Source organism: Tamandua tetradactyla, chromosome 20 (assembly GCF_023851605.1).
Source record: "Tamandua tetradactyla isolate mTamTet1 chromosome 20, mTamTet1.pri, whole genome shotgun sequence".
NCBI classification, from domain to species: domain Eukaryota; kingdom Metazoa; phylum Chordata; class Mammalia; order Pilosa; family Myrmecophagidae; genus Tamandua; species Tamandua tetradactyla.
This window is the reverse complement of record NC_135346.1, coordinates 14,004,293-14,021,102: the sequence shown is the minus strand read 5'-3', so window position 1 is coordinate 14,021,102 and position 16,810 is coordinate 14,004,293. Positions and strand designations below refer to the sequence as shown.

Sequence of the window (16,810 nt, the reverse complement as noted above, 5' to 3'; positions counted from 1 at the left end):
GATACCACATATAGAAAATCCCAAAAAATCTACAGCAAAGCTACTAGAGTTAACAAATGGGTACAGCAAAGTGGCAGGGTACAAGATCAGCACCCTGAAATCAGTAGTGTTTCCATACTAGTAATGAGCAATCTGAGCAGGAAATTTTTAAAATCCATTTTTTATTTAGGAATAAATTTAACAATGGCCACAAAAGACGAATACACAAGAAAAATACAAGAAATTGCTAAAATAAATCAAAGAAGACCTAAATAAATGAAAAGACATACCATGTTCATGGATTGGAAGACTAAATATGGTTAGGATGTCAATTCTACCCAAATTCATTTATAGATTCAATGTAATACCAACTAAAACCCCAACAACTTACTATGCAGAAACAGACAAATAACTAAATGTATCTGGAAGGGCAGGGTGATCCAAATAGCTAAAATATCTTGAGAAAGAGAAATGAAGTTGGAGGTCTCACACTACCTGATTTTAAAGCATATTATAAAGCTAAAGTGGTCAAAACAACATGGTACTAACATAAAGATAGATATACTGACCAATGGAATCAAAATGAGTATTCAGAGGTAGACTCTCTCATCTACGGACAATTGATGTTTGACAAGGCAGGAAGTCAACTCAATAGTGACAGAGCAGCCTCATCAATAAATGATGCTTGAAGAACTGGATATCCATATTCAAAAGAATGAAAAAGGATCCCTATCTTACAACCTTATGCTAGTTCAAAACTGTTGTGTGCCCCAGAAAAGCTCTATTATTTTAATCCTGATCCAATATAATATGGTGGGACCATTTGATTAGGTTGTTTCCTAATCAAGGAAGATGCAACACATCCAATTTGGGTGTGAACTTCTGATTAAATGGAGATGTGACCCTGCCTATTCAAAGTGGGTCTTAAGTAGTTTACTGGAATCCTTTAAAAGGGGTAACATTTTGGAGAAAGTTCAGATGCAGATACTTGGAAATGATTGGAGTGCCAACAGAGATGCTTAGAGAAGCCATATGAAACCAGGATACAGACACTTGAGAAATCTCCAGCCCCAGGAGATGCTAATGTAAGAGATGAAACCCAGAGTTTTACCCTGGAGCATCTAAGTGAGGGCCCACAGATGCTTGGAAAGAAAGCCATTAGAATCAGAAGCCAGAAATGACAAATCAGGAGCAAGGACCTCAGACAGCAGCCACACGCCTTACCATGTGACAAACATTGACCTTTCTTGAGAACACAGGTATCTCTCTCTAGATGCCTTGATTTGGACATATTTAAGGCCACAGAACTGTAAACTTGTCATTTAATAAGTGCCCTTTATAGCTGCCAATCCATATCTGGTATATTATAGAAGCTGATATATTTCATTCCAGCAGCTTTACTAAACTAAAACATACCCTATACAAAAATTAACTCAAAATGGATCAAAGATTCGTGTACAAAGAATGATTGAGCCCAGGGTAAAGGGAGACAACTGCTATTGCATGCTGTGGGCTATTGGAAGGAAACCATCAGCACTACCACAGTAACAGCAGGGGTAAATCATGGGGGGAGGGACAAGAGTTAAGAGCAGGTTTAGATTTCCTATTTGGTGAGGATGTGTTTATTGATCACCTTTCTCTTAGGAACAATGAAATTATCTAAAATTGAGAAAGTTGATGGACTGTGGACTTTGGGCACTATACATGATGCCTAATGAATGCAGGTGCTGAAAGATGCGCTGACAGAGAAGCAGACTGGTGAACAATGGTACACACATATGATCCAATATTGTGCTGCTACAAAAAGGAAAGAAATTGTGAGGCACGCAATGATGTGAATGAAACTATGGGACATTTGGTGAGGCAAAATAAGCCAGAAACGAAAGAACAATTATTGTACGGTCTCGTTTAGAAAATACTTACAAGAAAACAGGGGCCTAGACTTTAATCTCTTATAGCAGACACATTTAGTGCAGAGTGGTAATTACTATTTCTGGATTCTGAGAGGCTGTTTTATGTATCTGTAGCCTGGTATTTAGAGATAAGAACAAAGCAGATCAGGTTGGGATTAAGGTAATTCAGAACACAGGGGTAAGGAAGACATTGTCTGTATTTCAGAACCACACCTACTCTTTGAGACCAAATGAAGAAAGGTTTATTTTGTCCAGAACCTAAATTTTCTGTAGCACATAATAGAACTCAACCTGTCTGGATAGCTCATTTGAACAACTGAAACATAGGAAACCCAGAATAAGAATGAGGGCCTTTAATCCTGTACAGATTAATGTAATTCCTGGGTACATCCTACAATATATTAAGCAGATAATCAAAAAGTATTAGGAAAGTCCCTTGAGGGAGGGGAGAAAGACTTTGCAACTATTAAACCTTATCATCAGGGAATCCCCTGATACTATCAAACATTAGGGACACCCAAATCAATAGGCCAAGCCCTTGATCTTTAGGCTTACTCTTGTAAGCTTACGTAGGTCGCAGAGAAGCTTAGACTACCTATAGGCATGCCTAAGAGTTACTTCTGGAGGACCTCTTTTGTTGCTCAGATGTGGCCTCACTCTCTCTCTAAGCCCAACTCTGCAAGTGAAATCATTGCCCTCCCCACTAAGTGGGACATGATATGCAGGGGTGAAAGTTTCCCTGGCGACATGGGAGGGGACTCCCAAGGATGAATCTGGCCCTGGCACCGTGGGATCAACAATTACATGCTGACCAAAAAGGGGAAAAGAAGTGTAATTAATAAAGTATCAGTGGCAGAAAGAGTTCAAATAGAATCGAGAGGCTACTCTGGAGGTTGCTCTTATACAAGCTTCAGTTAGACCTTGCTACCTATCATAACCTGCCAACCTCCAACCAGGACCATTCCAGTCAATCCTAAAGAATACCCAGGGTAATATGTAGGATTCTACAAAGGTTCTAGGCACTAGGGTAACTTTCCAGAAACCTACAACCTGCAGATGGGTTCCTGGACCAGATAAGTCTTGAAACCTAGAGGGCCCAGCTCTCCAAAACATCAGCTAGTTCCATCTCCCTACCCCATGTTAGTGACAGACCCTTCCAACATGAAAGAGTTAGAATGGGCACAGCCCAAACATCCCTACAACTAAATGTGGTGTTGTGCTTTGAAATTGATTGTTTTTTTGTATATATGTTATTTTTCACAAAGAAGAAAAAATAGTCAATTATGATGATAAAAAAAAGTATTTACTCCTCACCTCCAGTGTTCTGCAGGCATGAGGGGAGGTGCGATGGGAGGGAACTGTTCATCCCTCCACTGCAGCCCCCGCTGCTGGCTGGGAAACCTACCCACCCCGTTGGAGCTGGCCAGATCGCCCACTGCTGGGGGCCGTGCCTCTGGGCATGGGGAGCGATCGTCAGGCTGGGTGCCGGGAATAACTGACTCCACAGGCGTGGTATCTGGCGGACCACTGGGTGCTGGGCACTGCAGGTCAGCTGATCCTCCAGACACTGGTCGGCTCCCCAGTCCCACCAGCAGAACTGGAGGTCCAGCCCGGGTCCTAAAGCCTGCGCAGGCCAGGAGGGGCAGGCCAGAGGGAGGAGGAGACTCAGGTGCGCCACCTGCTGGCAAGAAGCAGTAGGTGCAGGCCAGCTACTACAGTCAGGGAGAGGGGAGCCTGAGAGGAGGGGGTGCCTTGAGATAGCCACCTGCCGGGGAGGAGGGGTAAGTGCTAACTCCCCATCTGCTTAGGTTTTTATTTTTATTCTTAATATTTTTCCCCCTTTTTAAAATACATTATTTCTAAATACTTTTTATTAGTAGCATAATTGTTTTCATTATTTTTATTTTATTGTTATACATATTTTATATTTTTATAGATTCTTTACTTTTATTTCTTATTTCATATATTATTGTTATTATTCTATTTTTTTATTTATTTATTTTCTTAAATTCTGTCTCCCACTGGTGGGCACAAGTCTGAGTTAACTCCCACTATACCTTGGGGTGTCTTCTTTCGGCTCTGCAGCCTACCACTGTTGAGCTGTGTTTTGCTGTTTGTGTTGTTTTTTTCCTATTTGTATTATATTCTTTTTTTTTTCTTTTTCTTTTTTTGGGTGCATGGGCCTGGAGTCCAGCCTGGGTCTCCCACGTGGTGGGTGGCCGTTCTACCATTCAAGTGCCCATGCCTCCCAGCCTAGTTTCTAGCAGCCCCTCAAGTGAAGACCTTATACACACCAGTAAACGCTAAAGCAGTCTATGGACTTTAGTTTATAATAATGCATCAATATTGTTTCATCAGTCGTAACAAATGTACCACACTAAAGCAAGATGTTAACATTAGAGAAAACTGTGTGCAGAGGTGCAGGAAGAGAGAGTCTATACTATCTGCTCAATTTATATGTGAACCAAAACTGTTCTAAAAAAATAAAGTCTATCAATTAAAAAAAAATAAAAGATATAGTAAAATGGTAGAAATAAGTCCTTCCCTATCAGTAGTCATTGAAAAAATGGACCAATTAAAAGACAGAGACTAGCAAAATGGATTAAAACAACAAAAAACCCATCAACTAACTATATGCAGTCTACAAGTCATTCACTTTAGATCTAAGACACACACAGATTGGAAATGGGCTGTAAATACAATATTCCAGGGCGGGCCATGGTGGCTCAGTGGCAGAGTTCTCACCTGCCATGCCAGAGACCCAAGTTTGATTCCTGGTGTCTGCCCATGTAAAAAAAAAAAAAAGCTCCACTAAAATAGTAACCAAATGACAGCTGGAGTGGCTATATTTTTAATACCAGACAAAATAAACTGAAAAAAGGGTCAATTCATCAACAAAATAACAAAATGTCCCACACTAATGCAATATGTTAACAGTAGAGGGGGTATATGGAAACTGTATTTTCTGCACAATTTTTCTATAAACCTACAACTTCTGTAATAAAACAAACAACAAAGACGCAGCAATCATAAGCATATACACGCCAAACAACAAAAAATGCTGACCTGAAGGAAGAAACTGACAGTTGTACAATAATAGTTGGAGGGTTCCATACCGCATGCTAAATGGACAAACCTTCAGCTAAAATGACTAAGGTAAAAAAAAAGAGACAGGGAGGCAGAGCAAGGGCCAGGCTATGTATTTCTCTGACCCTCACTCATTTTCTGGTCCTAGATCAACCACTGAAGCTGGGCAGTTAGGACAAGTCACTTACCTTCCCCTCCCTGAAGTCCCTGGTGCCCCACAGGTGATTAGAAACAAAAAACATTCTTATGCCCTCAGGTGCCAGTGTTTTCTCTTAGGGATTAGGAAGAAAGGAAACTGTCTGAATTATTCCAAACTGAGAAAGAAATGACCTACCCCTTGAGAGCCCTTAAATCCTCTTATGATAATGTACCTTTTAAAAGACAATGTGAATGGAGGTGGCTGAAGGATGCACTGACCGAGGAGTAGATTGGTGAAAGATGGTGTTTACATATGATCGATTATCGTGTTACTGCAAAAAGGAACAAAGTTGTGAGGCATGCAACACTGCGAATGAACCCGTGGGACATTTGGTGAGGCAAAACAAACTGGAAACAAAAGGGTAATTATTGTATGGTCTCATTTAGAAAATACTTAGAAGAAAACTTACAGAAAACAGGGGCCTAGATTTAAATTCTTATAGCAGTCACCTTTAGTCCGGAGCAGTAATTGCTATTTCTGGATTTTGAGAAGCTGCTTTATATATGTATAACCTGGTATTTAGAGATAAGAATGAAGCCAATCAGGTTAGGATTAAAGTAATTCAGAATACAGAGGTAAGGAAGACATTATCTGTATTTTAAAATCTCATCTTCTCTTTGAGATCAAAGGAAGAAAGGTTTATTTTGTACAGAACCTAAATTTTTGGTAGCACATAATCTAACTCAAACTGTCTGAACAGATCATTTAAACAACACAAACACAGGGAGCCCACAATAAGAATGAGGGCCTTTAATCTTGTATAGCTTAATGTAATGCCTGGATACATCCCAGAGTATATTAAGCAGATAATCAAAAAGTATTAGCAATGCAGGAGACCTGGGTTCAATTCCCGGACCATGCACCCCCCCCCAAAAAAAAAAAGTATTAGCAAAGTCCCTTGAGGGGTTGGGGTTAAAGTATCTCAGAACACAGGAATAAGAAAGACAATGTCTGTATTTTAGAACCACACATACTCTTTGAGGTCAAAGGAAGAAAGGTTTATTTGGCCTGGAACCGAAATTTTCTGTAGCACATAATCTAACTCAACCTATCTGTATAGCTCAGTTAATAACTGAAACACAGGGAGCCCAGAATAAGAAAGAGGTCCTTTAATAATGTATAGATTATTGTAACACCTGGATACATCATAGAGTATATTAAGCAGATAATCAAAAAGCATTGGCAAAGTTCCTTGAGGGATGGGAGAAAAAACATGAAACTATTAAACTTTACCATCAGGGAATCTCCTGATACTGCATCAAACTTTAGGGACACCCGAATCAATAAGCCAGGCCCTTGATTTTGAGGTTTACTCTTGTGAAGCTTATATACATAGTGGAGAAGCTTAGCCTACCTTATAGGTGTGCCTAAGAGTTACTTCTGGAGGACCTCTTTCGTTGCTCACATGTGGTCTCAGTCTAAGTCCAACTCTGCAAGTGAAACCATTGAATTCCCCCCAACTTGGGACATGACATCCAGGGCTGAAAGTCTCCCTGGCAATATGGGAGATGACTCCCAGGGATGAATCCAGCCCTGATTCCATGGAATCAACAATTACATCCTGACCAAAAGGGGGGAAAGAAGTGTAACTAATAAAGTATGAGTGGCAGAGAGAGTTCAGAGAGTTGTTAGGCTACTCTGGAGGTTGCTCTTATACAAGCTTCAGTTAGACCTTACTACCTATTATAACCTGTCAAACCTGAAACAGGATCATTCCAGCCAATCCTAAAGAACACCAAGGGCAATATATAAAATTCCACAAAGGTTCCATGCACTAGTGTAACTTTCCAGAGAACTATAGTCTCCAGATGGCTCCCTGGACCACATAAGTCTTAAAATCTAGAGGGCCCAGCTTCTCCAGAACATCAAATAGTTCCATCTCCCTACCCCATATTAGTGACAGACTCTTCCAACATGAAAAAATTAGAATGGCCATAGCACAAACACCCCTAAAGAGAGGTATGGAAAGATCAAACGTGATGGTAGGGAGTTATACAGAGAAGATAGGATTTAACAAATGAATATGATTGCTGAATCATTTAATTGATACTTCTTTTAGTCTCTAGTATCTTACAGCAACTAGAAGTAAAAACCTAAAATTGTGAAACTGTAACCCATGTCAAACTCTGAAATATGTTCTACAACTAATTGTGGTGCTGTGCTTTGAAATTTATTGCTTTTCTGTATATACATGATTTCTCACAAAAAAAGAAAAGAAAAAGTCAACTGAGGTGATAAAAAAATATTTAAGTCTTCCAGACTCCTATATTCTGGAGCAGCTAGAAGGAAAAATCTGAGAGGACTGTACAGTAGCCCATGACAAACTCTGGGATCTGTCCTCTAACTACTTGTTGAGGAGTGCTTGGAAAGCTATTGCTTTTTTATTTCTTTGCTTTGTATATATGTTACACTATACAATAGAAAAGTTAAAATATGAAGAAAAAAAGTTGCCTGAGGGATGGGAGAAAAAATATGGAACTATTAAACTTTACCATCAGGGAAACCCCTTATACTATGTCTCAAACATTAGGGGCACCTAAATTCCAGGCCAAGCCCTTGATCTTGAGGCTTGTTCTCGTGAAGCTTCTGTATGTAGCAGACAAGCTTAGCCCATCTACTTCTGGAGGACCTCTTTTGTGGCTCAGATGTGACCTCACTCTCTCTAAGCCCAACTCTGCAAGTGAAATCATTGCCCTTCCCCCACGTGGGACATGACATCCAGGGGTGAAAGTCTCCCTGGTGGCATGGGAGATGACTCCCAGGGATGAGCCTGGCCCTGGTACCATGGGATCAACAGTGCCATCCTGACAAAAAGGGGGAAAAGTATAACAAATAAGGTATCAGTATATGCCAGTTTGAAAGGATTATGTGCCCTAGAAAAAGCCATGTTTTAAACCTGATCCATCAGTACTGTAAGTTGGAAAATTAATTAGATTATCTCCAGGGAGATGTGACACACCCAGCTGTGGGTGTTAACCTTTGATTAGAGGGAGATGTGGCTCCACTCTTCCCAGGTGGGTCTTGATTAGTTTACTGGAATCCTTTAAAAGAGGAAACATTTTGGAAACCATTTCACAGCCATGAGAACCACGAGAGCCCGAGCATCCAGAGACCTCTGGAGATGAAGAAGGAAAATACCTCCCAGGAGAGCTTCATGAAACAAGAAGCCTGAAGAGAAAGCTAGCAGAGGTTGCAACGTTCGCCATGTACCTTGCCAACTAAGAGAGAAACCCTGAACTTCATCAGCCTTCTTGAACCATGGTATCTTTCCATGGATGCCTTAGATTGGACATTGCTATAGGTTTGCTTTAATTTGGACATTATCATGGGCTTAGAACTGTAAACCTGCAACTTAGTAAATTTCTCCTTTTAAAAGTCGTTCTGTTTCTGGTATATCTCATTCCAGCAGTTAGCAAACTAGAACAGAGCGGCTGAGAGAGTTCAAACAGTCAAAGGCTACTCTGGATGTCACTCTTATGCAAGCTTCAGTTAAAACATTGCTACCTATCACAGATTACCAAACCCCAACCAAAACCATTCCTGCCAATCCACAGAACACCTAGGGCAATATATAAGATTCTACAAAGGTTCCATGCACTAGGGTGACTTTCCAGAAACCTACAACCTCCAGATGGGTCCTGGACCAGATAAACCCTGAAACCTAGAGGGCCCAGCCTCTCCAGAACATCAACTAGTTCCATCCCCCCATCCCATATTATCAACAGCTCTTTCCAACACAAAAAACTTGGAAGGACCATAGCCCAAATGCCCCTAAAGAATGGGAGAAAGACGAAAGGTGAGGGTGAGTTATATGGAGAAGGTAGGTTTAACAAATGAGTATGATCGCTGAATCATTATATTGATATTTCTTTTAGTCTCCAGTATCTTAGAGCAGCTAGTAGTAAAAACCTAAAATTGTGCAATTGTAACCCATACCAAACTCTGAAATCTGTTCTAGAACTAATTGTTGTGTTGTGCTTTGAAATTTATTGCTTTTTTGTATATATGTTATTTTTCACAAAATAAGAAAAAAAAGTTGATAAAAAAACATATTTGAAGAAATGAAAAAAAATAAATGTGTCTTTTTGGAGTCCAGAATGGGAGTAAAGGCTTGTAATGCTCTATAGCTTAAAGTAATACCCGATACATCTCACTGTATGTGGGCAGATAATTTAAAAGTATCCCTTGAGGGACTGCAGGAAAAATATGGAACTATTAAACCTTACCACCTAGGAAACCCCGACACTGTCTCAGACTTTAAGGACTCCCAAGTCAACAGGCCAAGGTCTTGAAATTGCAGCTTGTTCTTATGAAGTTTATTTCTATAGTGGAGAAGTTAAGCCTACCTACAGGTATGCCACAGAGTTACTTCCAGAAAACTTCTTTTATTGCTCAGATGTGGCCTGTCTCTAAGCCCAATTCAGCACGGAAAATCATCACCCTCCTCCCCACATGGGAGGGACCATAAGTATATCCTATTACTTCCACCCGCTAAACACATTCTGGATCCATCCTTTGCTCCCCATCCCAACTAACATCTCTCGGTCCAGGCCACAGTCATCTTTCACCTGGACAACTTCTGTAGGCACTACCTGGTCTGGTGGGTCTGCCCTCTACCCCACCCTCCAGACCATGCTCCACACAGCAACCTCGGTGGAAATGAACATTAGAAGGCAAATCTGATCATATCGCTCCCCTGCTAATACATTTTCAATGGCACCTCCCTGCCCTGTGAATGAATCTGCATTCTGTAGCACGCCTACCAGGCCCCACGTAAAGGGAGCTCTGCCTACTTCTGCACCCACATCTGCTACCACCCAGACACTGCTGGTTCCTGATCACTCACGCTCTCCTCTATCTACTTCAGAGCTTTCACCAGGGCTGATTCTCTGCCTGGAAAACCCTCTAAACCTCTCTTCTCCTAGCTAACATGACTCCCGGTGGGGGTGGAAATCGGGGTAGGGAAGTGGGGGACAGAGGGAGGGATCCCTCATTGCAGGATCCTATCATGTCTTGGGACATTTTCCACTTTAGTAATTTACCTAATAATCTATAATCATTTAGTTCTCACCTTTCCCATCAGACAAGAGGATGGGACCTGTGTCTCTGTGTGGCTCACCACTGCACCCCAGTGTAGAAGTATCTGGCATAAAATGAGTGATGATTAAGAATCTGGTAGCTGAATGCCTGGTGAAGATTGGAATTGGGGCCTTGAAGGCAGGAGCTGGTTCCCATTCCCTGACTACGTGACAGCACTGTACCTCCATTGCTAATCTGCCAAAGCCCTCTGTATTAGTTTGTTAAGCTGCCAGAATGCAATATACCAGAAATGGGACGGCTTTTAAAGAGGGAATTTATATAAGTTGCAAGTTTACAGTTCCAAGCCTATGAAAATGTCTAAACTAAGGCATCCAGGGAAAAATACTTCAGTTCAAGGAAGGCCAATGGGTCTGGAACATCTCTGCCAGCTGGGAAGACATGTGGCTGGCATCTGCTGGTCCCTTGCTCCTGGGCTCCATTGCTTTCAACCTCGGTTTCCTGTGAGGGTTCCTTACTTGGTGTCTGTGGGCTTTCATTTAGCTCCTCTGGTATACAACCCTGGGTTCTGCCTTGCTCATGGGAAGGCTCATGTCTGCTGGGCCATGCATCTCCAAACATCCAGCTCTGTCAGCTGTGAAGCAACTGCCCTTCAAGCATCCACATCTGCTCTGAAGTTTCTGTCAGCTCTGATCTCTCCAAAATGTTTCCTCTTTTAAAGGACTTAGTAAACTAATCAAGACCCACCCGGAATGGGTGGAGTCACATCTCCGTCTAATCAAAGGTCACACCCACAATTGGGCGTGCCACATCTCTGTGGAGATAATCTATTCAAAATTTTCCACCTACAATATTGAAGCAGGATTAAAAGAAAAGGCTGCTCCCACAAGATAGGATCAGGATTAAAACATGGCTTTTCTGGGGTACACAATAGCTTCAAACTGGCACACCCTCTGCAGAAAAAAAAAAAAAAAGCCATGGATCTTCAGTCATCCTAAGAAGGAGCCAGCTGGTAATCTGGCCAATCATAGACTGGTCTTGATGGCCAATGAACTACAACATGTCTGGTGTTATCCTCGGAATCTGCATGGATTTGATCCTGTCTGCAAGGTGGGCTCACAATGACTGCAGCTCTAAACCCCTGAATCAGCCAGGGTTCTGCGAGGACCTGTCATGGCAAACTCACCTTTCTCAGTTTGAGAAAAGCATAACAAAGGGACCACCAAGGTACGGACGGACGAGGTGTAAGGAAGCCCAAAGCAATGGTAAGCCACTCTAGGGTAAGAAACAGTAGAGGGGAGGCAGTTAATATTCACAGACCTAAAGAATCCTGAGGCAGAAGCAATCACAGAACCTCAAAACTTCAAGAGCAAAAAACACAGAGAGGGCAACCTTCTAGAAGGTGTAACTTTTAGTGGAGGGAAAGGGCCAGCCCGAGGCAGGGAGCTGAAGAAATCAGTAGCTGACCTCATTCTCGCCTCATTCCAACACAGAAGCCAGCTGGTCTCCAGAAAGGCCTGTCACCTAGGGCACACGTAAGGGTGGAGAGGAATGAAGAATGATCTGCGGTGCGGAGAGTACACAGAAGAGACCCACCACACGCCCTCACTTCTGAGGTTGTGGGTTCGAGTCCTGCCTCCTCCACTTCTGCCTGAATGGCCTCAGCTAAGGACTTACTGGCTCTGAGTCTGGCTCTGAGTCTGAGATGATTCATCCTTGATTTGGGAAGATAACAACATCTACTTCACAAGCATGTGAAGATGAAATGAAGAAGTGGTGCCCACCACCTCAGAAGTCCCGGGTCGCTGTCCCTTGAGGCAAGGACACGGGCTCCCGAGGGGCCAAGTCAGGCTGCAACTCCAGCCTGGTGTGGTGCCACTGCGCCAGCTTTTAAAGTCAGACCTCTCCCTGCCTGCCCCAAGGCGATGGTCTCCATGGCTGTTCCGTGGGCGCTGTGGAGGTTCCGCCTTTCACTTTGGAGAGGGGATTAATACCTTGTTTTGTTTGATTCCTACAGAGACAGTGTTGCTGGAAAGTCCTTTCAGAATCTGTAGATGTATTCCGGATCTATACCACAGAGTATCTGGGATTTGGTCTTAAACGGTAACTCATGAAATCCATGTTTCAAACATAATGGGTGAAGGAGCCTTTCCAAGTCACAGACATGGCTTAACCTGTATGAGACTACCCTATCTGAAGACACCTTGTAATTCTGCCCCACATGCTATGGGTGAAAAAAAACAAGATGCAAAGAGTCATCCATTCCTTGCAGCTGATGGAGTCCTTTTCTAGGCCATCTCATTTTATCCTCCTCCCAGTTCAGTGAGGTAAAGGTAATTTCATCCCTCCTACAGGAGGAGGAAAGGGTGGCTATTAGGAGGCCAGTTCTGAGTCCTGGCCTATTCTCCTGCTAGTGCTACCTGTTACTCTGACCCTCAGGAACTCTGTGGTCACCACGTGCCTGCCTCCCTGTGGGGGACAAGCCAAAAACCTCACAGTCTTTCCCTTAGGCCAAGTGTTTCCTCACTGACACCCTAGAATGCTGCCATCACCCGCTTTTTCTTGGAGATTTTTTTCTCCTCTCTCACCAGGCAGGCCTTAAGATAGAAGCAATCTTTCCAACATCCACCTTCCCTTCTTACAGCTAAAATAAAAAACACGGGTCCTTTTTGGTTTTGGTTTTTGTTGATGATTATATTATTTACAATAGCTTTCTATCCTAAAAGCAATACATATCTCTACCTGGAAACAGTTCAAACAAAACAGAAAAATTAAATTTTAAGATACATATCTCTCTGTTCCATTTCCAACTTGCACTCACCCAGGAAATCACTGTTAATGAATGTTCACTGTGGATTCCGGATCTATATCTATCTTCTGGTGATCATCCTAACTTTCAAATGAAAGCTGGGTCCTCTAATTTTTATTTATACGCACACACACACACCCAAAGTAAATACGATGATGCAAGTAAAACAACGGGCACAACACCTGGCACAAAGCGAGTGTTTCCATAAATGGTAGTTACGTTGTATTCCTCACGCTTCCCCTGGCTCAGCAATAGACTGATGCCGCCCACCTCCAGGAACCCCGGGGAAAGGAAAGCCCTGCTATTCCTGCTATGGGAGGGAGTGAAGAAGCAGTGGGAGGACGGTCTTCGCCCCTCCCCTTCCCCACAGCCAAGCCTCCGCAGTGGCTGCCTTGCCTCTTCCCCACCGCGGAGGGGCCCTGAGAGTGTGCCCTGGTAAGCAAGGGAGTTCCCCTGGGAGGATCCTGTGTTTCTCTGGTTAGTCCTTAATGCAGACATCTAAGAAAGAGTGGCCCACTTAACACAGCGGTGGGGCAGGGCACAGAAGAAAGCGTAAGCTTTGAAGTCAGACAGGTGCTGCCATTAACAGAAGTGGAAACTGGGCCAAATTACTTAGTCTTTCTGCGCTTCACCTCCTTTTATCTGTAAAATGGAGATACTAATGAGATCTAGTTCATAGGGGTGGAGATGGGGGGTTTCAATGAGATGATTATGTAAAGCGCTTTTCACAGTTCCTGGCTCCTAAAACACACGTCGGCTATTCCTGATGAGGATTAAGGTGCTGGCCGCAGCAGGGGAACCCTCAGTAAGTGCTAATACCAGGTCACCCTGGCTAACAGGTGCCTCCTGAGATTGTCCTGAGCGTGGCCCGGCCCCAAGACGCTCCGGGGGGGGGGGGGGCGACTCCCCACCACACCCCCACGAGCGCGCATCACACCTGAGAAGCAGGTCCGGACACCGCGGGAAGAGGCCCTCGGAGGGCGCGGGGCGTCGCCCACCTTCGCGCAGGTAAGCGCGCGGTCCCGCAGACCTCCACCTCGCCCCTCATTTAAGGCACCGCCGCCCGAGTTCCTCGGCTCCAGCCCGGTACTCACCCTCCAGGCCGCGGGCGGGAGGCCCGAGCACCCACAACAGTACCTGCCACCAGCCGAGAAGCCGCATGGCGCGGAAGGGTCTACCACCCAGGCCGACCGGCAACTGGCGGACGGCGACGCGAGTCGCGCTCCCGGCGGGTAGAAGGCTGGTGGGGCTGAGCCTGGGAGCGCGGGCGCGAGCTCGCGCCGCCATCTTAGCAGCGGGCGGCCGCCACCGAGGGCGCCATCTTGGAGTCGGGCGGTTGTCCTCCAGCCCGGGACAGATGGGCGGCGGGAATGAAGATTTCTTCGCGAGCCAAGCGCGAGCCTTCACAGAACGTTTTGAACTTTGCAGACCCCCAAACCCAGGAAGGAGCTCCAGCACAGAGACCACAGCTTCACGCGCAGTCTGTAACCTAGCAGCCTGTAGCAGGCACCGCGCCGGCCCGGGATGATTTCCATGCTTAGTTCCCTAAGCCAGAAAAGCTTTAGCCTTCGCGCCCCGCCCCCCATAGAGGTGCAGGACGTTGGAGTTAGGTTGGAAATCTTGCAATTTCTTGCCTTTTCCGTTTACTCTACCTAGGATTGCAATATAAAATACAGGATGCCCAATTAAATGACATTCACATAAACATCGAATACACTTTTAGCATAAAGGACATAACGAAATTCAAATTTAATTTGTTTCCTGTCATTTTATTTGCTAAATCTGGCAACCATAACACTACCTGTGTACTCAGGGCAGCTTTTTGTTTGTTGGATGACTGGTCTTAATTAACTCGTTTGCAAGGTTAGGGTCATGGAAATCGGCTCTGGATCTGGGGCCCTCTGGAAAAGAAAGCTAGGAAAGGATCGAGAATGCTGGGGCACATAAGAAGTGGAAAAGAAAATCTCCAAAGGGAAGGGAGAGGATGGGGCCTCTTTGTCAACAATTGGGGTATTTTGGAGGTTCAGGCCTCCTAAAAACTAATAAAGCAAGCTCAGAATATAAAAATCATGTTTATTTACTCAACAAACATTTCTCAAGGACCTGTCAATACTAAATCAGTAAAGAGTGTGCAGCTTTCAAACTCATTCCAATAGGTTGAAAAACTAGAAATAAATTTCAAGATCTTTACGTCAATCCATTGGTAAGTATGATAAGGGAACGTGGGCTGTCTGGAAATGTGATAATTCCTTGCTCCAAAACTTGGAAGTATTCCGTTAGGTTATATAACCTGACTTAAAATTCAATTACTCCATCTGTAAAATTGGATGAAATTATATACAGCTGGTATATGGATTAAATGAGATGTACAGTGATGAACCCAGTGAATGGCATACAGTAAGCAGTTCAAGTGGTAGCCTTTAATATAACAGTTCTAGTGAAGTAACCATAGTTCCCTTATACCTATCAAAGAGAAACTGTTAGACTGGAAAGATGTGTCATTAATCTGACCCTGTGGGTGATTCTTATATTCTAAATAGGTTGCCATGGTTTTGCTATATTAAGTCCTCTATTTTATGGGTCTAGGAGGATCTGAGACAGTGGACAACATGGGTGAAAGAGCCCACATTCTAGAGTTTTTTCACTACACTCATAATTTGTCTAACTACCCTCCCTCACCAACAGTACATTAGTACAGCTTTCCTTCTTTAACTTATTCTCTTCCATACCCTCTCATACTGGATTTGAAGGTGCATGAAAAGCCCATGGGACAGAGCACTAAGTTGATTTATGATTAATGAAAAGGAAAATGATTTGAATCATCTGGTCACCCAGTGTGAATGCCATGTGGTTCCTGCTCTTTCCTTTTTATTATCTCCATTCCCTTCCTGTGTTTGTGCTTTAGCTGCTTCTTTGGACAGACACACTTGATAAATGTTAGGATTGTTGTCTTTCAATAAATGGTATTTATGCACACCCTAATGAAAACTCAGATGTGGTCAACAGGATACAATACACATTTGACTCTCTCACCACCAGGTGGCACATGCACGATTTTTGGGTTTGGTTTTGGTTTCTTTTTTTTTCCCTTTAACCTCTCCCCTCCCATTATTTATTTTTTAATCCTTATTTTTAATCCATCTGTCCATACCATAGATAAGAGGAACATCAGACACAAAGTTTTCACAATCAGTGGTGACATTGTAAAAGCTATATACAGTTGTCTTCAAGAATCAAGGCTACTGGAACACAGTTCAACAGTTATAGTTACTTCCCTCTAGCCCCTCCAATACACCATAAACTAAAAAGGGATATCTATATAATGTATAAGAATAACATAGAGATAACTTTTCAGTGACAGAAATCTCTCTGCCACTGAAACTTTTTTTTTTCTCATTTATCTCTTACCCCTTTGGGTCAAGAAGGCTTTCTCAATCCCATGATGCCAGATCCCGCCTCATGCCGGGAGTCCAGACCCACGTTGCCAGGGAGATTTACCACCCTGAGAGTCCTGTCCCAAGTAGCGGGGAGGGCAGTGAGTTCACCTGCTGATTTGGCTTAGAGAGAGAAGCCACATATGAGCAACAACAGAGGTTTTCTGGGGGTGATTCTTAGGCATAATTGTAAGTAGGCTTAGCCTATCCTTTGCAGGAATAAGTTTCATAGGGGGCAAACCCCAGGATCAAGGACTTAGCCTATTGAATTTGTTGTCCCCACTGCTTCCAAGCATATCAGAAATTCCCTAAATGGGGAAGTTGAATATTTTCTCCTTTCTCCCTAGTCCCC

General features: G+C 43.4%; 1 protein-coding gene and 1 long non-coding RNA gene across 4 annotated transcripts in view; one reads left to right on the top strand and one right to left on the bottom strand.

The window, feature by feature from the left end:
* The window catches only part of TXNDC15 (thioredoxin domain containing 15), a 32,359-nt gene extending 17,771 nt beyond the window's left edge, over positions 1–14,588 (bottom strand). The window contains exon 1 of the mRNA XM_077138501.1: positions 14,119–14,588. Coding sequence (XP_076994616.1) covers positions 14,119–14,311 — 193 coding nt within the window. The 5' untranslated portion in view covers positions 14,312–14,588. The remainder of the gene's footprint in view (positions 1–14,118) is intronic.
* On the top strand, positions 13,245–16,067 carry LOC143664972 (uncharacterized). 3 transcript variants are annotated; one of them, XR_013166693.1, is made up of 3 exons: positions 13,245–13,459; positions 13,756–13,829; positions 14,126–16,067. It is a non-coding gene; the product is annotated as an uncharacterized LOC143664972 (long non-coding RNA). The 3 variants fall into 3 exon arrangements; XR_013166692.1 differs by having other exon boundaries at positions 14,078–16,067; XR_013166691.1 differs by having other exon boundaries at positions 13,252–13,459; positions 14,453–16,067.
* Positions 16,068–16,810: the final 743 nt, after the last annotated feature.